This window comes from Neodiprion fabricii, chromosome 6, assembly GCF_021155785.1.
Source record: "Neodiprion fabricii isolate iyNeoFabr1 chromosome 6, iyNeoFabr1.1, whole genome shotgun sequence".
NCBI classification, from domain to species: Eukaryota; Metazoa; Arthropoda; class Insecta; order Hymenoptera; family Diprionidae; genus Neodiprion; species Neodiprion fabricii.
In genome coordinates, this window is record NC_060244.1 from 2,098,332 (window position 1) to 2,125,816 (window position 27,485).

General features: G+C 41.6%; 1 protein-coding gene across 3 annotated transcripts in view; it reads right to left on the reverse strand.

Annotated features, from left to right (window-relative positions):
• Positions 1-16,683: 16,683 nt before the first annotated feature.
• LOC124185427 (G1/S-specific cyclin-D2) overlaps positions 16,684-27,485 on the reverse strand; it is a 120,926-nt gene continuing 110,124 nt past the window's right edge. For all 3 annotated transcript variants that reach the window (XM_046576193.1, XM_046576192.1, XM_046576191.1), the window contains 3 exons: positions 24,441-24,606; positions 20,901-21,046; positions 16,684-19,763 (listed from right to left, as the gene is read on the reverse strand). In XM_046576193.1, the coding sequence (XP_046432149.1) occupies positions 19,557-19,763; positions 20,901-21,046; positions 24,441-24,606 (519 nt within the window). In that variant the 3' untranslated portion in view covers positions 16,684-19,556. The remainder of the gene's footprint in view (positions 19,764-20,900; positions 21,047-24,440; positions 24,607-27,485) is intronic.

The window sequence follows — 27,485 nt, forward strand, 5'->3', positions numbered from 1 at the left end:
GCGCAGTCCCAATACGCTGCGATCAACGCATCAAAAGTTACAGCCAAAAAACCAGAACCTGAATTTTCGAAATTTTTCAGCAGGTGCTTTTTCGCTCGCCATTTCTCTCCTGTTGGTCCTACGCTCTTTTCGCAGCGATTTCTGAGTTCCTGAGGGTCCAATTGGTCGGATAAGGATCGTTTAAATCGAATCTGAGACCAAAAGTTTTTTGCCAAAAAAAAAAGTAAGGCTAACCCCTTTCCATTTTTGGCGAAAATTTTCGCGATTTTGAAAAGTGCTGGAATCAATTAATTGTAGCACTGATCGGACGTAATTTTGCGAGAGAAATCGATTGGGCGCAGTCCCAATACGCTGCGATCAACGCATCAAAAGTTACAGCCAAAAAACCAGAACCTGAATTTTCGACATTTTTCAGCAGGTGCTTTTTCGCTCGCCATTTCTCTCCTGTTGGTCCTACGCTCTTTTCGCAGCGATTTCTGAGTTCCTGAGGGTCCAATTGGTCGGATAAGGATCGTTTAAATCGAATCTGAGACCAAAAGTTTTTTGCCAAAAAAAAAAGTAAGGCTAACCCCTTTCCATTTTTGGCGAAAATTTTCGCGATTTTGAAAAGTGCTGGAATCAATTAATTGTAGCACTGATCGGACGTAATTTTGCGAGAGAAATCGATTGGGCGCAGTCCCAATACGCTGCGATCAACGCATCAAAAGTTACAGCCAAAAAACCAGAACCTGAATTTTCGACATTTTTCAGCAGGTGCTTTTTCGCTCGCCATTTATCTCCTGTTGGTCCTACGCTCTTTTCGCAGCGATTTCTGAGTTCCTGAGGGTCCAAATGGTCGGATAAGGATCGTTTAAATCGAATCTGAGACCAAAAGTTTTTTGCCAAAAAAAAAAGTAAGGCTAACCCCTTTCCATTTTTGGCGAAAATTTTCGCGATTTTGAAAAGTGCTGGAATCAATTAATTGTAGCACTGATCGGACGTAATTTTGCGAGAGAAATCGATTGGGCGCAGTCCCAATACGCTGCGATCAACGCATCAAAAGTTACAGCCAAAAAACCAGAACCTGAATTTTCGACATTTTTCAGCAGGTGCTTTTTCGCTCGCCATTTCTCTCCTGTTGGTCCTACGCTCTTTTCGCAGCGATTTCTGAGTTCCTGAGGGTCCAATTGGTCGGATAAGGATCGTTTAAATCGAATCTGAGACCAAAAGTTTTTTGCCAAAAAAAAAAGTAAGGCTAACCCCTTTCCATTTTTGGCGAAAATTTTCGCGATTTTGAAAAGTGCTGGAATCAATTAATTGTAGCACTGATCGGACGTAATTTTGCGAGAGAAATCGATTGGGCGCAGTCCCAATACGCTGCGATCAACGCATCAAAAGTTACAGCCAAAAAACCAGAACCTGAATTTTCGACATTTTTCAGCAGGTGCTTTTTCGCTCGCCATTTCTCTCCTGTTGGTCCTACGCTCTTTTCGCAGCGATTTCTGAGTTCCTGAGGGTCCAATTGGTCGGATAAGGATCGTTTAAATCGAATCTGAGACCAAAAGTTTTTTGCCAAAAAAAAAAGTAAGGCTTACCCCTTTCCATTTTTGGCGAAAATTTTCGCGATTTTGAAAAGTGCTGGAATCAATTAATTGTAGCACTGATCGGACGTAATTTTGCGAGAGAAATCGATTGGGCGCAGTCCCAATACGCTGCGATCAACGCATCAAAAGTTACAGCCAAAAAACCAGAACCTGAATTTTCGAAATTTTTCAGCAGGTGCTTTTTCGCTCGCCATTTCTCTCCTGTTGGTCCTACGCTCTTTTCGCAGCGATTTCTGAGTTCCTGAGGGTCCAATTGGTCGGATAAGGATCGTTTAAATCGAATCTGAGACCAAAAGTTTTTTGCCAAAAAAAAAAGTAAGGCTAACCCCTTTCCATTTTTGGCGAAAATTTTCGCGATTTTGAAAAGTGCTGGAATCAATTAATTGTAGCACTGATCGGACGTAATTTTGCGAGAGAAATCGATTGGGCGCAGTCCCAATACGCTGCGATCAACGCATCAAAAGTTACAGCCAAAAAACCAGAACCTGAATTTTCGACATTTTTCAGCAGGTGCTTTTTCGCTCGCCATTTCTCTCCTGTTGGTCCTACGCTCTTTTCGCAGCGATTTCTGAGTTCCTGAGGGTCCAATTGGTCGGATAAGGATCGTTGAAATCGAATCTGAGACCAAAAGTTTTTTGCCAAAAAAAAAAGTAAGGCTAACCCCTTTCCATTTTTGGCGAAAATTTTCGCGATTTTGAAAAGTGCTGGAATCAATTAATTGTAGCACTGATCGGACGTAATTTTGCGAGAGAAATCGATTGGGCGCAGTCCCAATACGCTGCGATCAACGCATCAAAAGTTACAGCCAAAAAACCAGAACCTGAATTTTCGACATTTTTCAGCAGGTGCTTTTTCGCTCGCCATTTCTCTCCTGTTGGTCCTACGCTCTTTTCGCAGCGATTTCTGAGTTCCTGAGGGTCCAATTGGTCGGATAAGGATCGTTTAAATCGAATCTGAGACCAAAAGTTTTTTGCCAAAAAAAAAAGTAAGGCTAACCCCTTTCCATTTTTGGCGAAAATTTTCGCGATTTTGAAAAGTGCTGGAATCAATTAATTGTAGCACTGATCGGACGTAATTTTGCGAGAGAAATCGATTGGGCGCAGTCCCAATACGCTGCGATCAACGCATCAAAAGTTACAGCCAAAAAACCAGAACCTGAATTTTCGACATTTTTCAGCAGGTGCTTTTTCGCTCGCCATTTCTCTCCTGTTGGTCCTACGCTCCTTTCGCAGCGATTTCTGAGTTCCTGAGGGTCCAATTGGTCGGATGAGGATCGTTTAAATCGAATCTGAGACCAAAAGTTTTTTGCCAAAAAAAAAAGTAAGGCTAACCCCTTTCCATTTTTGGCGAAAATTTTCGCGATTTTGAAAAGTGCTGGAATCAATTAATTGTAGCACTGATCGGACGTAATTTTGCGAGAGAAATCGATTGGGCGCAGTCCCAATACGCTGCGATCAACGCATCAAAAGTTACAGCCAAAAAACCAGAACCTGAATTTTCGACATTTTTCAGCAGGTGCTTTTTCGCTCGCCATTTCTCTCCTGTTGGTCCTACGCTCCTTTCGCAGCGATTTCTGAGTTCCTGAGGGTCCAATTGGTCGGATAAGGATCGTTTAAATCGAATCTGAGACCAAAAGTTTTTTGCCAAAAAAAAAAGTAAGGCTAACCCCTTTCCATTTTTGGCGAAAATTTTCGCGATTTTGAAAAGTGCTGGAATCAATTAATTGTAGCACTGATCGGACGTAATTTTGCGAGAGAAATCGATTGGGCGCAGTCCCAATACGCTGCGATCAACGCATCAAAAGTTACAGCCAAAAAACCAGAACCTGAATTTTCGAAATTTTTCAGCAGGTGCTTTTTCGCTCGCCATTTCTCTCCTGTTGGTCCTACGCTCTTTTCGCAGCGATTTCTGAGTTCCTGAGGGTCCAATTGGTCGGATAAGGATCGTTTAAATCGAATCTGAGACCAAAAGTTTTTTGCCAAAAAAAAAAGTAAGGCTAACCCCTTTCCATTTTTGGCGAAAATTTTCGCGATTTTGAAAAGTGCTGGAATCAATTAATTGTAGCACTGATCGGACGTAATTTTGCGAGAGAAATCGATTGGGCGCAGTCCCAATACGCTGCGATCAACGCATCAAAAGTTACAGCCAAAAAACCAGAACCTGAATTTTCGAAATTTTTCAGCAGGTGCTTTTTCGCTCGCCATTTCTCTCCTGTTGGTCCTACGCTCTTTTCGCAGCGATTTCTGAGTTCCTGAGGGTCCAATTGGTCGGATAAGGATCGTTTAAATCGAATCTGAGACCAAAAGTTTTTTGCCAAAAAAAAAAGTAAGGCTAACCCCTTTCCATTTTTGGCGAAAATTTTCGCGATTTTGAAAAGTGCTGGAATCAATTAATTGTAGCACTGATCGGACGTAATTTTGCGAGAGAAATCGATTGGGCGCAGTCCCAATACGCTGCGATCAACGCATCAAAAGTTACAGCCAAAAAACCAGAACCTGAATTTTCGACATTTTTCAGCAGGTGCTTTTTCGCTCGCCATTTCTCTCCTGTTGGTCCTACGCTCCTTTCGCAGCGATTTCTGAGTTCCTGAGGGTCCAATTGGTCGGATAAGGATCGTTTAAATCGAATCTGAGACCAAAAGTTTTTTGCCAAAAAAAAAAGTAAGGCTAACCCCTTTCCATTTTTGGCGAAAATTTTCGCGATTTTGAAAAGTGCTGGAATCAATTAATTGTAGCACTGATCGGACGTAATTTTGCGAGAGAAATCGATTGGGCGCAGTCCCAATACGCTGCGATCAACGCATCAAAAGTTACAGCCAAAAAACCAGAACCTGAATTTTCGAAATTTTTCAGCAGGTGCTTTTTCGCTCGCCATTTCTCTCCTGTTGGTCCTACGCTCTTTTCGCAGCGATTTCTGAGTTCCTGAGGGTCCAATTGGTCGGATAAGGATCGTTTAAATCGAATCTGAGACCAAAAGTTTTTTGCCAAAAAAAAAAGTAAGGCTAACCCCTTTCCATTTTTGGCGAAAATTTTCGCGATTTTGAAAAGTGCTGGAATCAATTAATTGTAGCACTGATCGGACGTAATTTTGCGAGAGAAATCGATTGGGCGCAGTCCCAATACGCTGCGATCAACGCATCAAAAGTTACAGCCAAAAAACCAGAACCTGAATTTTCGACATTTTTCAGCAGGTGCTTTTTCGCTCGCCATTTCTCTCCTGTTGGTCCTACGCTCTTTTCGCAGCGATTTCTGAGTTCCTGAGGGTCCAATTGGTCGGATAAGGATCGTTTAAATCGAATCTGAGACCAAAAGTTTTTTGCCAAAAAAAAAAGTAAGGCTAACCCCTTTCCATTTTTGGCGAAAATTTTCGCGATTTTGAAAAGTGCTGGAATCAATTAATTGTAGCACTGATCGGACGTAATTTTGCGAGAGAAATCGATTGGGCGCAGTCCCAATACGCTGCGATCAACGCATCAAAAGTTACAGCCAAAAAACCAGAACCTGAATTTTCGACATTTTTCAGCAGGTGCTTTTTCGCTCGCCATTTATCTCCTGTTGGTCCTACGCTCTTTTCGCAGCGATTTCTGAGTTCCTGAGGGTCCAAATGGTCGGATAAGGATCGTTTAAATCGAATCTGAGACCAAAAGTTTTTTGCCAAAAAAAAAAGTAAGGCTAACCCCTTTCCATTTTTGGCGAAAATTTTCGCGATTTTGAAAAGTGCTGGAATCAATTAATTGTAGCACTGATCGGACGTAATTTTGCGAGAGAAATCGATTGGGCGCAGTCCCAATACGCTGCGATCAACGCATCAAAAGTTACAGCCAAAAAACCAGAACCTGAATTTTCGACATTTTTCAGCAGGTGCTTTTTCGCTCGCCATTTCTCTCCTGTTGGTCCTACGCTCTTTTCGCAGCGATTTCTGAGTTCCTGAGGGTCCAATTGGTCGGATAAGGATCGTTTAAATCGAATCTGAGACCAAAAGTTTTTTGCCAAAAAAAAAAGTAAGGCTAACCCCTTTCCATTTTTGGCGAAAATTTTCGCGATTTTGAAAAGTGCTGGAATCAATTAATTGTAGCACTGATCGGACGTAATTTTGCGAGAGAAATCGATTGGGCGCAGTCCCAATACGCTGCGATCAACGCATCAAAAGTTACAGCCAAAAAACCAGAACCTGAATTTTCGACATTTTTCAGCAGGTGCTTTTTCGCTCGCCATTTCTCTCCTGTTGGTCCTACGCTCTTTTCGCAGCGATTTCTGAGTTCCTGAGGGTCCAATTGGTCGGATAAGGATCGTTTAAATCGAATCTGAGACCAAAAGTTTTTTGCCAAAAAAAAAAGTAAGGCTTACCCCTTTCCATTTTTGGCGAAAATTTTCGCGATTTTGAAAAGTGCTGGAATCAATTAATTGTAGCACTGATCGGACGTAATTTTGCGAGAGAAATCGATTGGGCGCAGTCCCAATACGCTGCGATCAACGCATCAAAAGTTACAGCCAAAAAACCAGAACCTGAATTTTCGAAATTTTTCAGCAGGTGCTTTTTCGCTCGCCATTTCTCTCCTGTTGGTCCTACGCTCTTTTCGCAGCGATTTCTGAGTTCCTGAGGGTCCAATTGGTCGGATAAGGATCGTTTAAATCGAATCTGAGACCAAAAGTTTTTTGCCAAAAAAAAAAGTAAGGCTAACCCCTTTCCATTTTTGGCGAAAATTTTCGCGATTTTGAAAAGTGCTGGAATCAATTAATTGTAGCACTGATCGGACGTAATTTTGCGAGAGAAATCGATTGGGCGCAGTCCCAATACGCTGCGATCAACGCATCAAAAGTTACAGCCAAAAAACCAGAACCTGAATTTTCGACATTTTTCAGCAGGTGCTTTTTCGCTCGCCATTTCTCTCCTGTTGGTCCTACGCTCTTTTCGCAGCGATTTCTGAGTTCCTGAGGGTCCAATTGGTCGGATAAGGATCGTTGAAATCGAATCTGAGACCAAAAGTTTTTTGCCAAAAAAAAAAGTAAGGCTAACCCCTTTCCATTTTTGGCGAAAATTTTCGCGATTTTGAAAAGTGCTGGAATCAATTAATTGTAGCACTGATCGGACGTAATTTTGCGAGAGAAATCGATTGGGCGCAGTCCCAATACGCTGCGATCAACGCATCAAAAGTTACAGCCAAAAAACCAGAACCTGAATTTTCGACATTTTTCAGCAGGTGCTTTTTCGCTCGCCATTTCTCTCCTGTTGGTCCTACGCTCTTTTCGCAGCGATTTCTGAGTTCCTGAGGGTCCAATTGGTCGGATAAGGATCGTTTAAATCGAATCTGAGACCAAAAGTTTTTTGCCAAAAAAAAAAGTAAGGCTAACCCCTTTCCATTTTTGGCGAAAATTTTCGCGATTTTGAAAAGTGCTGGAATCAATTAATTGTAGCACTGATCGGACGTAATTTTGCGAGAGAAATCGATTGGGCGCAGTCCCAATACGCTGCGATCAACGCATCAAAAGTTACAGCCAAAAAACCAGAACCTGAATTTTCGACATTTTTCAGCAGGTGCTTTTTCGCTCGCCATTTCTCTCCTGTTGGTCCTACGCTCCTTTCGCAGCGATTTCTGAGTTCCTGAGGGTCCAATTGGTCGGATGAGGATCGTTTAAATCGAATCTGAGACCAAAAGTTTTTTGCCAAAAAAAAAAGTAAGGCTAACCCCTTTCCATTTTTGGCGAAAATTTTCGCGATTTTGAAAAGTGCTGGAATCAATTAATTGTAGCACTGATCGGACGTAATTTTGCGAGAGAAATCGATTGGGCGCAGTCCCAATACGCTGCGATCAACGCATCAAAAGTTACAGCCAAAAAACCAGAACCTGAATTTTCGACATTTTTCAGCAGGTGCTTTTTCGCTCGCCATTTCTCTCCTGTTGGTCCTACGCTCCTTTCGCAGCGATTTCTGAGTTCCTGAGGGTCCAATTGGTCGGATAAGGATCGTTTAAATCGAATCTGAGACCAAAAGTTTTTTGCCAAAAAAAAAAGTAAGGCTAACCCCTTTCCATTTTTGGCGAAAATTTTCGCGATTTTGAAAAGTGCTGGAATCAATTAATTGTAGCACTGATCGGACGTAATTTTGCGAGAGAAATCGATTGGGCGCAGTCCCAATACGCTGCGATCAACGCATCAAAAGTTACAGCCAAAAAACCAGAACCTGAATTTTCGAAATTTTTCAGCAGGTGCTTTTTCGCTCGCCATTTCTCTCCTGTTGGTCCTACGCTCTTTTCGCAGCGATTTCTGAGTTCCTGAGGGTCCAATTGGTCGGATAAGGATCGTTTAAATCGAATCTGAGACCAAAAGTTTTTTGCCAAAAAAAAAAGTAAGGCTAACCCCTTTCCATTTTTGGCGAAAATTTTCGCGATTTTGAAAAGTGCTGGAATCAATTAATTGTAGCACTGATCGGACGTAATTTTGCGAGAGAAATCGATTGGGCGCAGTCCCAATACGCTGCGATCAACGCATCAAAAGTTACAGCCAAAAAACCAGAACCTGAATTTTCGACATTTTTCAGCAGGTGCTTTTTCGCTCGCCATTTATCTCCTGTTGGTCCTACGCTCTTTTCGCAGCGATTTCTGAGTTCCTGAGGGTCCAAATGGTCGGATAAGGATCGTTTAAATCGAATCTGAGACCAAAAGTTTTTTGCCAAAAAAAAACGTAAGGCTAACCCCTTTCCATTTTTGGCGAAAATTTTCGCGATTTTGAAAAGTGCTGGAATCAATTAATTGTAGCACTGATCGGACGTAATTTTGCGAGAGAAATCGATTGGGCGCAGTCCCAATACGCTGCGATCAACGCATCAAAAGTTACAGCCAAAAAACCAGAACCTGAATTTTCGACATTTTTCAGCAGGTGCTTTTTCGCTCGCCATTTCTCTCCTGTTGGTCCTACGCTCCTTTCGCAGCGATTTCTGAGTTCCTGAGGGTCCAATTGGTCGGATGAGGATCGTTTAAATCGAATCTGAGACCAAAAGTTTTTTGCCAAAAAAAAAAGTAAGGCTAACCCCTTTCCATTTTTGGCGAAAATTTTCGCGATTTTGAAAAGTGCTGGAATCAATTAATTGTAGCACTGATCGGACGTAATTTTGCGAGAGAAATCGATTGGGCGCAGTCCCAATACGCTGCGATCAACGCATCAAAAGTTACAGCCAAAAAACCAGAACCTGAATTTTCGACATTTTTCAGCAGGTGCTTTTTCGCTCGCCATTTCTCTCCTGTTGGTCCTACGCTCCTTTCGCAGCGATTTCTGAGTTCCTGAGGGTCCAATTGGTCGGATAAGGATCGTTTAAATCGAATCTGAGACCAAAAGTTTTTTGCCAAAAAAAAAAGTAAGGCTAACCCCTTTCCATTTTTGGCGAAAATTTTCGCGATTTTGAAAAGTGCTGGAATCAATTAATTGTAGCACTGATCGGACGTAATTTTGCGAGAGAAATCGATTGGGCGCAGTCCCAATACGCTGCGATCAACGCATCAAAAGTTACAGCCAAAAAACCAGAACCTGAATTTTCGAAATTTTTCAGCAGGTGCTTTTTCGCTCGCCATTTCTCTCCTGTTGGTCCTACGCTCTTTTCGCAGCGATTTCTGAGTTCCTGAGGGTCCAATTGGTCGGATAAGGATCGTTTAAATCGAATCTGAGACCAAAAGTTTTTTGCCAAAAAAAAAAGTAAGGCTAACCCCTTTCCATTTTTGGCGAAAATTTTCGCGATTTTGAAAAGTGCTGGAATCAATTAATTGTAGCACTGATCGGACGTAATTTTGCGAGAGAAATCGATTGGGCGCAGTCCCAATACGCTGCGATCAACGCATCAAAAGTTACAGCCAAAAAACCAGAACCTGAATTTTCGACATTTTTCAGCAGGTGCTTTTTCGCTCGCCATTTCTCTCCTGTTGGTCCTACGCTCTTTTCGCAGCGATTTCTGAGTTCCTGAGGGTCCAATTGGTCGGATAAGGATCGTTTAAATCGAATCTGAGACCAAAAGTTTTTTGCCAAAAAAAAAAGTAAGGCTAACCCCTTTCCATTTTTGGCGAAAATTTTCGCGATTTTGAAAAGTGCTGGAATCAATTAATTGTAGCACTGATCGGACGTAATTTTGCGAGAGAAATCGATTGGGCGCAGTCCCAATACGCTGCGATCAACGCATCAAAAGTTACAGCCAAAAAACCAGAACCTGAATTTTCGACATTTTTCAGCAGGTGCTTTTTCGCTCGCCATTTATCTCCTGTTGGTCCTACGCTCTTTTCGCAGCGATTTCTGAGTTCCTGAGGGTCCAAATGGTCGGATAAGGATCGTTTAAATCGAATCTGAGACCAAAAGTTTTTTGCCAAAAAAAAACGTAAGGCTAACCCCTTTCCATTTTTGGCGAAAATTTTCGCGATTTTGAAAAGTGCTGGAATCAATTAATTGTAGCACTGATCGGACGTAATTTTGCGAGAGAAATCGATTGGGCGCAGTCCCAATACGCTGCGATCAACGCATCAAAAGTTACAGCCAAAAAACCAGAACCTGAATTTTCGACATTTTTCAGCAGGTGCTTTTTCGCTCGCCATTTCTCTCCTGTTGGTCCTACGCTCTTTTCGCAGCGATTTCTGAGTTCCTGAGGGTCCAATCGGTCGGATAAGGATCGTTTAAATCGAATCTGAGACCAAAAGTTTTTTGCCAAAAAAAAAAGTAAGGCTAACCCCTTTCCATTTTTGGCGAAAATTTTCGCGATTTTGAAAAGTGCTGGAATCAATTAATTGTAGCACTGATCGGACGTAATTTTGCGAGAGAAATCGATTGGGCGCAGTCCCAATACGCTGCGATCAACGCATCAAAAGTTACAGCCAAAAAACCAGAACCTGAATTTTCGACATTTTTCAGCAGGTGCTTTTTCGCTCGCCATTTCTCTCCTGTTGGTCCTACGCTCTTTTCGCAGCGATTTCTGAGTTCCTGAGGGTCCAATTGGTCGGATAAGGATCGTTTAAATCGAATCTGAGACCAAAAGTTTTTTGCCAAGAAAAAAAGTAAGGCTAACCCCTTTCCATTTTTGGCGAAAATGTTCGCGATTTTGAAAAGTGCTGGAATCAATTAATTGTAGCACTGATCGGACGTAATTTTGCGAGAGAAATCGATTGGGCGCAGTCCCAATACGCTGCGATCAACGCATCAAAAGTTACAGCCAAAAAACCAGAACCTGAATTTTCGACATTTTTCAGCAGGTGCTTTTTCGCTCGCCATTTCTCTCCTGTTGGTCCTACGCTCCTTTCGCAGCGATTTCTGAGTTCCTGAGGGTCCAATTGGTCGGATAAGGATCGTTTAAATCGAATCTGAGACCAAAAGTTTTTTGCCAAAAAAAAAAGTAAGGCTAACCCCTTTCCATTTTTGGCGAAAATTTTCGCGATTTTGAAAAGTGCTGGAATCAATTAATTGTAGCACTGATCGGACGTAATTTTGCGAGAGAAATCGATTGGGCGCAGTCCCAATACGCTGCGATCAACGCATCAAAAGTTACAGCCAAAAAACCAGAACCTGAATTTTCGACATTTTTCAGCAGGTGCTTTTTCGCTCGCCATTTCTCTCCTGTTGGTCCTACGCTCTTTTCGCAGCGATTTCTGAGTTCCTGAGGGTCCAATTGGTCGGATAAGGATCGTTTAAATCGAATCTGAGACCAAAAGTTTTTTGCCAAGAAAAAAAGTAAGGCTAACCCCTTTCCATTTTTGGCGAAAATTTTCGCGATTTTGAAAAGTGCTGGAATCAATTAATTGTAGCACTGATCGGACGTAATTTTGCGAGAGAAATCGATTGGGCGCAGTCCCAATACGCTGCGATCAACGCATCAAAAGTTACAGCCAAAAAACCAGAACCTGAATTTTCGACATTTTTCAGCAGGTGCTTTTTCGCTCGCCATTTCTCTCCTGTTGGTCCTACGCTCTTTTCGCAGCGATTTCTGAGTTCCTGAGGGTCCAATTGGTCGGATAAGGATCGTTTAAATCGAATCTGAGACCAAAAGTTTTTTGCCAAGAAAAAAAGTAAGGCTAACCCCTTTCCATTTTTGGCGAAAATTTTCGCGATTTTGAAAAGTGCTGGAATCAATTAATTGTAGCACTGATCGGACGTAATTTTGCGAGAGAAATCGATTGGGCGCAGTCCCAATACGCTGCGATCAACGCATCAAAAGTTACAGCCAAAAAACCAGAACCTGAATTTTCGACATTTTTCAGCAGGTGCTTTTTCGCTCGCCATTTCTCTCCTGTTGGTCCTACGCTCTTTTCGCAGCGATTTCTGAGTTCCTGAGGGTCCAATTGGTCGGATAAGGATCGTTTAAATCGAATCTGAGACCAAAAGTTTTTTGCCAAAAAAAAAAGTAAGGCTAACCCCTTTCCATTTTTGGCGAAAATTTTCGCGATTTTGAAAAGTGCTGGAATCAATTAATTGTAGCACTGATCGGACGTAATTTTGCGAGAGAAATCGATTGGGCGCAGTCCCAATACGCTGCGATCAACGCATCGAAAGTTACAGCCAAAAAACCAGAACCTGAATTTTCGACATTTTTCAGCAGGTGCTTTATCGCTCGCCATTTCTCTCCTGTTGGTCCTACGCTCCTTTCGCAGCGATTTCTGAGTTCCTGAGGGTCCAATTGGTCGGATAAGGATCGTTTAAATCGAATCTGAGACCAAAAGTTTTTTGCCAAAAAAAAAAGTAAGGCTAACCCCTTTCCATTTTTGGCGAAAATTTTCGCGATTTTGAAAAGTGCTGGAATCAATTAATTGTAGCACTGATCGGACGTAATTTTGCGAGAGAAATCGATTGGGCGCAGTCCCAATACGCTGCGATCAACGCATCAAAAGTTACAGCCAAAAAACCAGAACCTGAATTTTCGACATTTTTCAGCAGGTGCTTTTTCGCTCGCCATTTATCTCCTGTTGGTCCTACGCTCTTTTCGCAGCGATTTCTGAGTTCCTGAGGGTCCAAATGGTCGGATAAGGATCGTTTAAATCGAATCTGAGACCAAAAGTTTTTTGCCAAAAAAAAACGTAAGGCTAACCCCTTTCCATTTTTGGCGAAAATTTTCGCGATTTTGAAAAGTGCTGGAATCAATTAATTGTAGCACTGATCGGACGTAATTTTGCGAGAGAAATCGATTGGGCGCAGTCCCAATACGCTGCGATCAACGCATCAAAAGTTACAGCCAAAAAACCAGAACCTGAATTTTCGACATTTTTCAGCAGGTGCTTTTTCGCTCGCCATTTCTCTCCTGTTGGTCCTACGCTCTTTTCGCAGCGATTTCTGAGTTCCTGAGGGTCCAATTGGTCGGATAAGGATCGTTTAAATCGAATCTGAGACCAAAAGTTTTTTGCCAAAAAAAAAAGTAAGGCTAACCCCTTTCCATTTTTGGCGAAAATTTTCGCGATTTTGAAAAGTGCTGGAATCAATTAATTGTAGCACTGATCGGACGTAATTTTGCGAGAGAAATCGATTGGGCGCAGTCCCAATACGCTGCGATCAACGCATCAAAAGTTACAGCCAAAAAACCAGAACCTGAATTTTCGACATTTTTCAGCAGGTGCTTTTTCGCTCGCCATTTCTCTCCTGTTGGTCCTACGCTCTTTTCGCAGCGATTTCTGAGTTCCTGAGGGTCCAATTGGTCGGATAAGGATCGTTTAAATCGAATCTGAGACCAAAAGTTTTTTGCCAAGAAAAAAAGTAAGGCTAACCCCTTTCCATTTTTGGCGAAAATTTTCGCGATTTTGAAAAGTGCTGGAATCAATTAATTGTAGCACTGATCGGACGTAATTTTGCGAGAGAAATCGATTGGGCGCAGTCCCAATACGCTGCGATCAACGCATCAAAAGTTACAGCCAAAAAACCAGAACCTGAATTTTCGACATTTTTCAGCAGGTGCTTTTTCGCTCGCCATTTCTCTCCTGTTGGTCCTACGCTCTTTTCGCAGCGATTTCTGAGTTCCTGAGGGTCCAAATGGTCGGATAAGGATCGTTTAAATCGAATCTGAGACCAAAAGTTTTTTGCCAAAAAAAAAAGTAAGGCTAACCCCTTTCCATTTTTGGCGAAAATTTTCGCGATTTTGAAAAGTGCTGGAATCAATTAATTGTAGCACTGATCGGACGTAATTTTGCGAGAGAAATCGATTGGGCGCAGTCCCAATACGCTGCGATCAACGCATCAAAAGTTACAGCCAAAAAACCAGAACCTGAATTTTCGACATTTTTCAGCAGGTGCTTTTTCGCTCGCCATTTATCTCCTGTTGGTCCTACGCTCTTTTCGCAGCGATTTCTGAGTTCCTGAGGGTCCAAATGGTCGGATAAGGATCGTTTAAATCGAATCTGAGACCAAAAGTTTTTTGCCAAAAAAAAACGTAAGGCTAACCCCTTTCCATTTTTGGCGAAAATTTTCGCGATTTTGAAAAGTGCTGGAATCAATTAATTGTAGCACTGATCGGACGTAATTTTGCGAGAGAAATCGATTGGGCGCAGTCCCAATACGCTGCGATCAACGCATCAAAAGTTACAGCCAAAAAACCAGAACCTGAATTTTCGACATTTCTCAGCATGTGCTTTTGTCTTTGTAACTTCTCTCCTGTTGATCCCACGCTCTTTTCGCTGCGTTTTCTGAGTTCCTGGGGGTCCAATTAGTCAGGAAAGGGTCATTTAAATCGAATCTGAGACCAAAAATTTTCGGCTCCAAAAATGAAAAGAAAGCAACCCTTTGCAATTTTGGCAAAAATTTTCGCGATCTTGAAATAAATTTGTTTTTGTGAACTCTTAAAACTGCTGGAATCGATATTTCTAAACACTATATTGCTCTTATTTTTTGAGAGGAATTCATCGTCCGTAGTCTCACCTTACTGCGGACAGCGGGATCAGTAGCGACCGCCAAAAAATTCCAAAAATACTTGTAGATTTGTTGCATTTTTTCAATTGTTCTCACGACACTTCAAGTGCCTCCTGTGAATCTTCGGAGTTTGACTAGTGGGCAGATAGTCGGAGACAGACCAGTTCATGTCACGAGGCGAAATTTACTTCACCCCGAATATACAAGATTATTATTTATTGGTTACTGATCGCGTTAACCCTCATTTGGATGGAGCTGCATACACCTAGGTAAAATGGCATATCTGTTCCACTTGTATTCAGCAACAAATAACAGACTGTTTATACATCAACGTTAATCGAAAAATATCAAATTTCTCTCACTTGTTGGTAAAATCGAAAAACGCGAAACGGATTGGTCAGTCGCTCCAAAGTTTCATGCAGAAAACAGGGAGACGGTATGTATCTGTAATTTTTGAGGGAACTTCACATATGCATTCAGGCCAAGCCTCTAAAAATGTAACAGTCATATCTTGTATAAAATACAAATACTTTATTTCGAATCGATTCTCTTGCGTCATGCAACGCAACAAGATATGTACAAAGGTGACATTTACACATAGCATAAGTTGAAATTATTGTTCAAATTATAGTAATTACATTCTAGAATAAAAATTGACGCATGTATGATTTCGAGGGCTAAAACTATAGTCAATAAAGGGAATCATTTGTATGTGTGTGATCTGAGGTATATCAGTGGTCCAGCTATTGCCGCTTTTATTCCTGTTAAACTGTGTAATTGAATAATCACGGAAAACGGAAAAAGTATGTAATACACAAAAAATCCTTATTGTGTGGTTGTTATTTCTTGTAAATAAGTTCTTAGATCTAAACTGTTGCATTAAAATGACTGGCAGTAAAATGTTTCATTCCTTACGATAATTAGACTATGTTACCTACGATAGAAAGAAAATCTGCAATCGTCAACACCTTACTGTTCTATATACGTCCTTTTACACATTCTATTTGTAAATAAGATTAACAACATTAGTTATTACCGTTCACGCGATCATTCCCTTCTACCATAGCTTACATTTTACCATAAATCAATGCTATGTAATAATAATAAATTAAAATATGTGGGGGCTTGAATAGGTATTATGTAAATGTTATACATTGTCATAATAGGATCATACTAACAATAAGCAATGTTAATAAATCTATTGATCTTAGATGCTTCCAAAGTTCAAGTTGTTCGCTACGGAGCGCGATTTCAAGGTATATTCAAGTGCCAGTCCCTACAAGAGAGGACGAATAAAAAAAATTACGTAGCAGTACGAAGGAAAAACAAAGAAAAGAAATCAATCATATACCGAACGAAAGCAACAAGTACAACTTATCTATATTTATATTGTATCTGTTTATGCATTACATTATATGTATGTTATGTATGTACGTTTACCCAGCAAATGCATCACTTACGTTGCCATTGTATCAATGACTACAAACCGCGTTTCCACAAATAATAATTCAATTATTATTAATAGTAAATAAACTTAGTGGTAATAGTAATATTAATATTAGATAAACAATATAGTAATATACATATGCACAAACGCATAAAATAGGGTATATGCGTGTTTAGATATATAAATGTATGCACGCATGTGCGCGGCGTTCAATTTTTTATTTTTTCATTCTAGTAGTATTCCCCACACACGCGCATGCGTATGCATTTTTACATTTGTGTATGTATGTATATACACATCAAGTTCGGGCCACATAAAGGCGTAGAAAAAGGGAAATGAAAATGAAAAAATTAATTTTTTTCGAATTAAAAATAAAATAGTTACAATCAAAGTGCAGAGATTTAGTTAAGGCACGGGTGCTCACGCAAAATTACAGCTTAGCAGCTATATTATCATTATTCTTAGTATACATACATATATGTACACATGTATAGGCTAGAAGTACACACAACACGAACACATTCCTAACATTACTTGTTTGGCAGTCTCATTTTTTTTTCGGGCGAAGCGACTCTTTACCCTCTCACCCTTTTCACCCAACGCGATTCTCAATTTCACAAATATATGTCCGTTACGATGAAAACAAAAAAAAAAAAAAACCGCGAGCCCCATCCAATGATAGTTTGTGCCATTCTTAAGAAGAGGAGCAACTTCATTTATTGTATTGTATATTCTAAAGCTAACTAAGGCACTGGGAAACAGCAGCGTGGGAAGTTCAATTTTACAGATGGTCTCGTAACAGTTTTCTTTTTTTTTTCGTATTTCCTCTATCTAACCCTCTTTCTTTAATTATATTTTACAGGGGATATTTGCTTATTATGAGTAGTAGTAGTTCGTCTATAATGTATTACTGTACTTAAAGCGTAATAGTAATAGCTTACAATTAGTAGTAGCATTGTTATATGATGTAGTGATAGCAGTAGGAGAATCGGCGGAGGTAATAAAATTGTGTAGTATGTAATAGTGCAATAAAAGGTATCGGCAGAAAAAAATTGACAGTGGTATCAGAAATAGTCGGAGAGATATAATACATAGTAACTAGGATAGTTGGACACAGACAAGAAAAATATATACTACACTACTATCCAATGCTCACTCGATGGAAAGATGATATAATCGAATTCCACAATCGTTTATCCTGTCCTTCGAGTTATTCGTTCTTTTCGAATCTAAATATTTTTATTCTATTTGTTGTAATCGCACGTATTCTAACAAAATATTTATAGGTTGTACTACATTTGGTTGCGACAGTAAACAAGGTAGTGCCCCTGCTAAACTAGTTATACATAATATGTGGAGCGAGAGTGGCTTTTACTTAGTGCTGTATATGTGTGCTACTTCTAGCATAGGCTTGCAATTGATTCATTAAGTACTGCCACCTCTCCGTATTTCCATTTCATTCTTTCCTACCTCCTTACTAGTTATCTCATTCACTCAATTGATTTTTTGATACCCAACACTCTGAAAATTCATTCATTCCACGTCAGTGACCCACGCAACGCATAAACAGCAGTCTTTTCTTTCCAACGCTTTCTCCAGTTTTACTTAACCATTTCTCTTTTTGTTTTTCTTCCATTTTCTTTTCTACTTCTAGGTAAATATATACCATATATATAGTTGTAACTCTAGCTTAACAACACTTGCACACTTAACGCTTATTGTCCGCTTATCTCAAGCTTATTTCAGACTGAACTTCACTTACTCATTCAATTACCTACCTTTTGACTCATTTGCACATTTCCTTACCCTCCTACTCGCTCACCTACTCGCTAATCTACCAACACAGCTAACGTAATTTCAAAAACTTGTAATTATTAGGTTTTACATACTAATAGGCTGGCCTTAATGCTACCCGATCTTTTACACTTTACTCGACTGCCTATATACAAGACGTGATATCAAAATTTAACGTAAGATTAATTGGTTTTATTTATTTATTTATTTTTTTTTTGTTTTGTAAATTTTTATTTGCTTTTGTTTCATTCTTAATTTCGTTTTTTCCAAATATATTATATAAACGTGTGATAGTAAAATGTAAAATTTCATTTTTTTTTAAATCATATACAAAATAATAATAATAATAATATTAATGTTCTTTCCGAAACAGAGTTTAAAAAAAGAGTTTCGACCTATAACGCTTCAGGTCATAATTTAAGAAAAGAAAGGGAACGAAAAAAAAAGAAAATAAAATAGAATAAAGTATTACTCGTGAGTAAATATTGATAATAATACATTAATATAAAACTACCTATTCGTTGTTTTTATTCATTTTCTTTTTTTTTTTTTATTTTTTTCATAACTCGTATGTACAGACGCTATATATGACTCGATATGACTATATTTATTTTTTGAATCGTTTAGTTTCTAGTTAATTTAGTGTGTATAATGTGTATTAGTTTGTGTGTGTGCGTATATGTGTGTATGTATGCAAATGTGCATGCGTATAATTTTTTATTTTCACCTTCAATTTTTTATTGTTTTTGTAATGTTTTTTATCTTCTTCAATCATTCTTTCTCGTTCGAAACTCACTATAACGTAACAGTAGTATTGATTTATCAGTTAAAAATTAAGTTTCCTTAGTAATAATGCGTAAAAAGCGTATTGAATTGCCTTCCCCCAGCACGCCTACCCCTCCCCCTCCCCCCGAACCTACGACCCTTCGCGACTTCTCGCGCTATACAAAAAAAAAAAAAAAAAAAAACGAAAAAAGTTGCGATAACAGTGGTGCATATAATAGGTGTATAGGTATGCACATGTATGTAAAGCTACGATACTGTTCCATTCGTACTTTTTTCAATACACGAATCCATAATTATTAAAGTCGTACACTGATACCATACATCTTACACCACACTAACTCCAATATCGTCCAGAAAAGGGTTCTTTTTTCACAATCATCAATTATTATTCGCCGGTTGCTTTATCCACTATGTTTGCTTCTCCTACGTTCACCGTGACTCTCTGGCGTATAATAAAATGCATTGATTAAATTTTTACCTACATTCGCCATCATGCGCGTTTTTGTTGCAAATCCGGGAATACGTATCATACAATATACCTGCTGATTTTTGTGCCTGAATTACTCGTTCATCTATTTATTCAATTTGATTGCATTCTTTTTCTATTCCCTTCAATTGTGTTAATTTAAATTTTTCTTTTTTATTTGAATCTTCTCATAATTCTAACTTTATTTTACATTTCTTGCGTACTTTCGCATTCTTTGGGGGTGGGGGGAGGGGAGGGAAAAAAAGAAAATTGAACAATTTCCTCACTTTTCAAACTAGGCGAACTCCAACTCGGTCTCTATCGCTAGAGAACTATGACGTATGTATATACATAGAATGATACGTGCAAAACGGCGTCTTGTGTATGATATAATAAAGCAACCGTCGGATTCCGCAGTGTTACAGTTTTTTAAAACCGAGAAATGTATCGAGTGCTACAATTCGTGCAAGCAACGAATCTTGTCCTCCTCCTCTTCCTTCCCTCACTTGTCCCCTTTTCTCCGGCGGAGGCCAATTGCGTTACTCACTTCACTGTTTTTCGTCCATAATTTCCTCTCTATCATTCATGCTTTACATATCAAATTGTCGCCGTCTTCGGGCCGTCATGTCCTAGAAATGAACGTCCCTCACGTCGGTCGGCGTTCCCGCTTTCCCATATTCAAGAATTTTTTCCTGACCCGTGTTCTGGTCCCCCACCGGCCTCTGCGGAGGCCCCCCAACTACGCTTCCGGAAGTCGCGGACGTATGTCCCCCGGTTCCTTGTGCCTGGGACGACACCATCTCTTCTATCTGCACAAGACATCCCTGCAGATAATCCTGCAATGGCAATGGAGAACAGAAATTATTCAATCGAACATTCGAGAGTATTACATCATAATTAAAGATCCAAATCGTTGCAAAAGTATGTGTGTGGGGGGGGGGGGGGAGGAGCTGTGAAACCAAACTTATTTATGAATGAATACCGACTGCATTATCTCGGCTGCATCACGTGTGTAAAATAGCAGACGTATGAGAGTAAAAGTGAAACAAGACTTTGCACGAGTAAAAAGGAGAAAAATCTTTCAAGAGAACAAAAAATGAGCAAAGAAATCGGCAGAGTTTCCCGTTCCTTGACAGATGGCGCGATGTTACCCCGATAACTGTGAATCGGCCCCTAGACCCCATGCCAAGTCCATTGAGAGACTTTATTTATAAATCTGCAGCGAGTGCGAAAGTATAATGCATGAATGATTGTGTGTGTGCCGCGAAGATGAATCATATTGTCTGACTGTGCGAGGTTGCATGGCAGAGGGTTGGCGACGATACAGCGTTACATCGTGTCTCTTTCGCATTTCATCCTTCAGCCGACATTTCGCTGCTTCGTTTCTTTCCATTCCTCTCTTTGGGCGTAACACATATGCCAGGCACCTGTTCTCACATCCCGTACCGATTTTTTGCTAAAAGTCTACCCGTACAGCCTGCAGGCCGCAGGGGCTCGAGTCAAAGTTGTGAATGGCAACTGTACTTGCATATACTCGCTTATAAATACATACGCGTGCATGATATGCAACACATTTGCCGTTTCAAAGTCGAGCGACGAACAAAAGGAAATGAAATAAAACAAACTAACGAAAGCGACGTCTTACATACATGCATGCATAGGTATATTGTATACAACGTACCATTTAAACAGCACTTTCAGCCTATCACGATGCACAGGTAGAGAGAAAACGTGGTGCGGCAAAGGCAGAAGACGGAAAAAAAGAAGAAGAAGAAGAAGAAGAAGAGCAACGAGGATATGACGCGTAAAATGTTCAAAAACGAAGAGGAAACGGGGGAAAGAAAAGAAAAAGGACGAAAAACCCGCGGTGCAGAACAATGGGTTATGGCACACACATAGTATATCATTAAACATACATGTGTATCGTGTATTGTATATATATATTGTGCAAGTATAAATATATATACACAAACCTGTTCGATAGCGGTGATGCGGGTTAACTCGTCGAGAAGACGGGGCAGACCGTAACCGCTTTTACGCGTCCAGTCAAGACCGTGTAAAGCCGCCGCGACGCTGGCCGCCGCAATCATGCTCGGTGTGTACATCGAGAACTTGTATTCTGCAACAAAAGCGAAAATTTCTTCACATTCGCTTGTACATAAGTACATTTATGACATTGCCTTTCTTTCTTTCTTTCTTTCTTTTCTTTTTTTCTTTGTCGGGCGCATCGATCCGCTCTCACATCCATTCATCTCAGCAACAACCGGGGAAACGGAGGAACATATTTGCATGAGCGTTGAAATTGAATCGTTTCTCTATACACAAAATTGCACGGACATGCGTGTAATACGCAAGTCGATCCACATCCGTAATTACACTCCCTTATTATTTTCTCATAACAGTTTAAGCAGCCAGAGTTTATACGATCGACTACGGACGAGACGGGAGAGCGAAGAAGAAGGCAATGGCATCGTATTCGCTCTCACGTTCGCCGCAAGTCCGTGCGTGACAAATCGGCGCGGGTGCACGAGGCGCGCACCTTCTCAATTCTGCTGTAGGTATTTACAAGGTGGCGAACGCAGAGAGCGCGAATCGCAAGCGGAGACTGACTCTGTGCCCGTGAACGTATGTGTGCAAACTGTAATACGTGTGCAGAACGGAGGAAGGTTGCCGGCTCCTCGCAATCAGCGGTATACGAGGTATAATACCTACCACCTACCACCTACCGTATAGCCGGTTAATTCACCTCCCGCATTCCGGATACGCAATCTCAGCCGCAGACCTACTACGACGCGAGAAGATCGATTCGCGATAGTGTGCTACGTTAGGTACGTACATGCTCGAGCTTCGAGACGCGAACGGAAAGCGAAAAACGGAAACCGAAACGCGAAGCGAGACGCTGTAACCGTGCCCCGGAGCTTTTCGTAAGGATCGTTAAACGAATAACCCTGTGTACGTTTGTACACGAAGTGAATTCCCAACGACTGCACGTGATCCGTCCGACGTACAATCCGAGAGCGGCTGTTCGCCAGGATGACCTGAAACCGTCATTTCGCCGCCCTGTATCAAACCTCAAAAATTATTACTGCGCTGAGTACGAGCACGATTGGCAAAATTTTTGAGGTTATACTTACGACGGTTGGTCACCCTGGAAAACAGCCGTCTTCGGATTGTAGCGCGTGCGCATTAAATTTTAAGCAGACGACGGACCGTGCAGTTGCTAGAATTCACTCTGTATACGGTATACTCAATGACAGTCGACGCAAGCTTGACGATTACGTCTGTGCAGGTTCGCAATACGCCGGTTTCCTAAATAATGTTGCTTAAACGTTGAAAAAATATCCCGCAACGTATGCAAACTGTATTTCGAATGTACGATGTGGAGGTTAGGGGGGGGGGGGGGGGGGGAGGCTTGAAACCAGTCGACGCTGCGGTGCGCGTGGACGAACGCTCTCAAGGCTAGCGACGATATGTATAAAATATCGGTGTGCACGTTGTATATACGTATAACAATGAAATGTAACAAAACAAATGTGTAATACGTGAATTGACACGGTGAAAATGCCTCGGTAATTTTTAGTGAACGGCGTACGTTAAAATTATCGATATAGTTGCGGTAATGGGAATAACAGAGGAATAAAATTATGAACAAAAAAAGAAAACGTTTTTCGACGCTCTATTCAATTAATTACCTGTACCAGGAATAAGTCGACTGAATTATCATTGGATCGAGTATGAATTAATTTTCTAGCGTCGCATTATTTCAATCAAATAAAGTTGTTTCTGCCGGTCTATCAATACCATTACAATACGTTCGATACAGCAAATATACGAATACAGAGCCATCAACCCCGAGCCAATGACAAACAGTTTGCGGGAAATGGTGCGGTACTGAATTTAAATTGAAAGATAAAAACGAAATACGAATAAAAGTTAGTTACTATTTATAAAACGATGAGAGGTTTATACGGTGCTGCAATCTTATCAAACTGACTTCGTTCCCAAAGTATTTAGTCCAGACAATAAAAATAAATCTCTTTTACTTATTTGCTATTTCGAAATCTTGCCGACTTGATGTTTCTAGTAAAATTATCGAAGAAACGTTTCGAAACGTAGCGATAGCCCAACTTAACCCAAGGGCATGTTTGAGGTAACGAAAAGTGGTCGAAAAAAATCAGCTTTAGCTATCAATGAAGATGGTTAAACATCCGAGTCAAATTGAAGAAATACATCCTACGAGAACGAAAGCGACATGGGGGCTTCGGTGTAAGGAAATCCAACAATAAGCGTTCGCCGATAAAATCGGATCGAGCGTCCCTGGGGTTCCAATTACAAATGCACATATTATTTCTTATTCAGGTTGTTAATCCGGGGCACATACATACGTACGTACGTACGTGTTATACCTTATACCTACCGATCGCATCTACCGCGAGCCATCGAAGCGACCCGCGCATTGGGTCTAAAACTCGGTCGCTGTGATATTACAATGCCAGCAATACCGCCTCGCGTGTACCTATAGGTATAATGCAATCGGACAAGTTGGGTACAGGGGCGTAGCTAAATCTTGCTTGCGATTAAGCGTCGTAAAGGCATTGACCAAATTGATCGGAAAAATTGCGCCCATTCCTTTTCGTTGGGTTGTCCAACGAATTCTACGGACACTTTCATCGAAATCTATTCAGAAAAATGTCATCTACCGTTACTGGTTGAACTAATTTTAATCAAATTTCACGTCGGAGGGTTGCCTGCGACTTCGTACGCGAGAAACGAGTTAATACTGTAATTGAAGCTCGTTAGAGCGAATAGCTGGCCGGGATCCGAAAGAAAATGTATACTCTGCCAGACTGTATAATCTTTCGCTATTACGCTACTGCGTAAGTCGCATACCCGAGAGAGATCTGGTCTTCGCACGTGCCCTTGTCGCGTTTAAGCTTTAGTTGGTCGTGGGTATAAGGTATGTGTAAGCAAGCTCAACAGGAGGGGTTGCCCGCTACTGCCTAGTTTGGCCCGTGGGAAGCGATCCGGTCCAGCCGGCGTGCGAGCGAAACGAGCTCTGGTCGAGAGGAGAGGAGTATCTTTGCTGAATTTTTTTGCCACCGAGTCGCGATATAACGACCGACCGACCGAGAGACGAAGGAAGAGGAGGAAGAGGAGGCAGAGGATGAAGGAAGGGCGAAGGGAGGGGCCGCAGGCTACCGTCAGGGCATTTAAACGCGTGCAGCAACAGCAATCTTTAAACCATTAAAGGTCTCCGGCGCGTCTGCATCTCTCGCTGTTTGTATTGCAGTGGAATACAACCTTTTTCGCAATCGAGTTTATACCGTATTACGATATCGCAGATGCTTAGCAGCGTAGCTGCGGAAAAATTGGCGATTAAACGCAGAGACTCGTCTGCGATGTATTATACAGAATTGGCGATATGTACATATATGTATTTTACTCTCGTTAAATCTTTCCGGCCGGTTCCTCCGGTACTTTCGGGTAAGATGGACAGAAATTCGATATCTCACCTCTCGCGCTGAGGGCAATGAAGGTCTGCGCGTGTCTCCGAATCATCCGGGAGTCCCAGGCTGGTGGATCAACCGGTAAACGGCTGAGGATGTGTAGAAGGAAGTCGCCCGGCGTCACCGCTGACAACTCCCACTTAAGCTTCGACACAACCAGCTGTTCCCACCGCTGTAACACATTCGTAAAATGCAGGGTATACGTCAGTAATGTGGTAGGTACAGGTATGAGTTTCATTCGTCGGTCAAACATTAAAATTTCAAAGAAGAAGAAACGCGTTAAAAAAAGAAGAACACCTTGCACAATATACAGTCCGCAGCGAAACTTGCATAAGACAACTCTGTACCAGCATACATAAATAGCGAGTGACTTGATTCGTTACATTAAAAAAACGTTAAACATTTTCCCTACGACTACGTCGTTTGCAACAAGAATACATATATGAATAAATTTCGATTGATTTCATTGCAAAGCGCTTTAGGCGCCGATATGTAATTCAAATTTGAGTAAAAGAAATTTCTCACGCGTTGCATCCGTACATCTCTTTCTCTCCATACGATATCCCCGTCACTTTTCCTTCTTTATTCACAGGGCTGCGGCCTCGCGCAACTACAAAGGGGGAAACGGATATACACGGAGGCGCAACGTTGTGCGTACCTTCGAAAGGCATACGGGTTACGCGAGACGGGCAGGTGCAAGGTATGTGCCCTCAGGTTCAGAGAGCTAGCCGGCTGGCCGGGCGAACAGCCGCCACGCAATGCGTGAGAGAAGCTCGCAAGCTGCTAGGGTCAGAGGTGCAGAAGCACGCGGTGCGCGTAGCGATACGTAAATTGGAGACCAGGTAGGTCCTGCAGTGACCGAGTCACAGGCGACCGCTCGTCAATTATCAGAGATTTCAACACCAACTGTCCGCTGCTGTGGCTCACCTGCAAGCGCTGCCCTGCAACGCGTCACCTGTGAGGAAACGTCGGCGACGAAACAAAGGAACGGAAAAATAAAAACTGGTGCCGATTATGGTATAGATCGTAACGATTGTTACATTGTACTTGAATTGTAAGATCGAAATGAGTTTTTTTTTTTTTTTTTCCAACTGCACGAAAATTCTAAGCTTATTGTTTATACACGAGGGGTTAAAAATTATCTTGAGGGTTTTTCCGGCAGTTATCTATATTTATACACACGCGTGTAACAAAGTCTCGTCGAATGTGTGATAAGATGTAAAATGAATAATCGCAAGTAAATATATTGTCAAACTTTGCCAACACCCCGTATATTTGAGGAGTAAAATCGAGGGTTGGGATCCGGAGGAAGCTGGCAGGCGTATTCAATGGGAAAGAGCGGCAGGAGGGATCCAACTCTATACGTATAATACGCGGGTATATCTTCTACCTGGGTTACTTCCAAGAAACCGGGGTGAGAGGAAGAAAGGAAGGGATGGAGGGGCCTGATTTATCTGGGCCCGCAACGGACGAAGAGAAATCGATAGAGGCGGTAAGTGACGGCGGCATGGTTCAAGCCGTGCGTCGAGGGGGTAGAAAAGAGAGAGGGAAACCCTGGGGAAGGGCGGCGCCTCTGAGGAGCAAGGTGTTTACCATTCCGGTCAAAAATAAAATACAACCCCGGTCAGCGCATAACTGGCAACAAAAACCAGAATGACCGAACCGCGCGCGGCGCGCATTCCATTCGCAGGAAAGGCAGGCGGTCAGGCAAGCAGCACGCACGCAAGCTCTTCTCCCTGCATCGGCCGGTCCGTAGTTGAGTTTCTTTCCTTCCTTCTTTCTTCCTTCCTTTCTTTCTTCCGCCGCTCCCGAAATCCCGAGCCGGGAGAAAAGATACTTGTAAAAGCGGCGTTTGTACGCGTGCAGTTGCTTGGGTAGGTAGGTACGAGGGTTCGGAAGAAGAGAAAAAGTAAGAGAGAGGGATCCGAAACAAAAATGGCATTAGCCAAAACCGCAAAACACCTTCCGAGAAGAAACGAGGCACAGCCCGACATTGGGAACAACTGTTTTATCGGGTATAGACATCGATAGGTGGGTGGAGATTTCGTTCGAACCGAATATCCGCCTCCCTCGGTCCTCGGATGAATCCGAAGTTAGTTAAGCAAGGTTGTTGCAATGATTCACGGTTATGAAATATCGTTATTTCGCAATTTTCGGAATGTCTGAAACGCGGTGATCATAACACGGCAAAACATATTCATATTTTGAGAACTTTACCACTTCAGACTCACTGTTATAAAATTCGAAAATAGTCATCCCCCACCCCTCCCCACTGAATTCAGTCTCATTCCCTCGGTCATTATTTTTCTCGTCCCATTTCACATCACCTCTCTTTAACATCACGCGTTGGGCTCTTTTTCGCTTATCGACGTTAGAACTTTAAGGATCATTCTTTTCCCCGGTGTTCCCAGTTTTCCATGTTTTTTTTTTTTTTTATAACGTTCGAATCACCCGAATTCTTACATTACGTTCAATCCAATTGAATTCAATCAACTCGTAGTATCACATATTACATATAATAACGCCTAGCACTCGGACTTTGAATAAATGTGCCTATAATTGGGGGGGGGTCCCTATCAATTTGCAAAAACTCACTAACGACGAGACGTTCTCCCCGATCACAAGGCATTATAGAAAATACCCCACCTTGCGCACGGTTATAAGAGGAAACGAGTCGCGTTAGCGTTTATAGATATATATAGATATATAGAGATATATATATAGACGCATACGCGCGCCTAGACTCTAGACTAGAGAGAAGAGGAGATCGCGGCCTCGGCTCGGTCACTGGCCGAGACCCTCTCTCTCTCCCTCTCCCGTTCCCTCTTCCTCTTCCTCTTCATTTTCTTCGCCTCGCCGCAGCGGCACGAACGCGATTCCGATGCTCTCATGGCCAAACTATTTCTAATGCCTCGGCAAAAATTAGTCTCCCTGGTAGTTTAAGCACTGGATATACCTACTACACATATACATGGTACTAGTTATTCGACGTAGTATATTATACATGTATAACGCCGGTGTGCGAGTACCTAAATTATTTTGCAAGGTTGT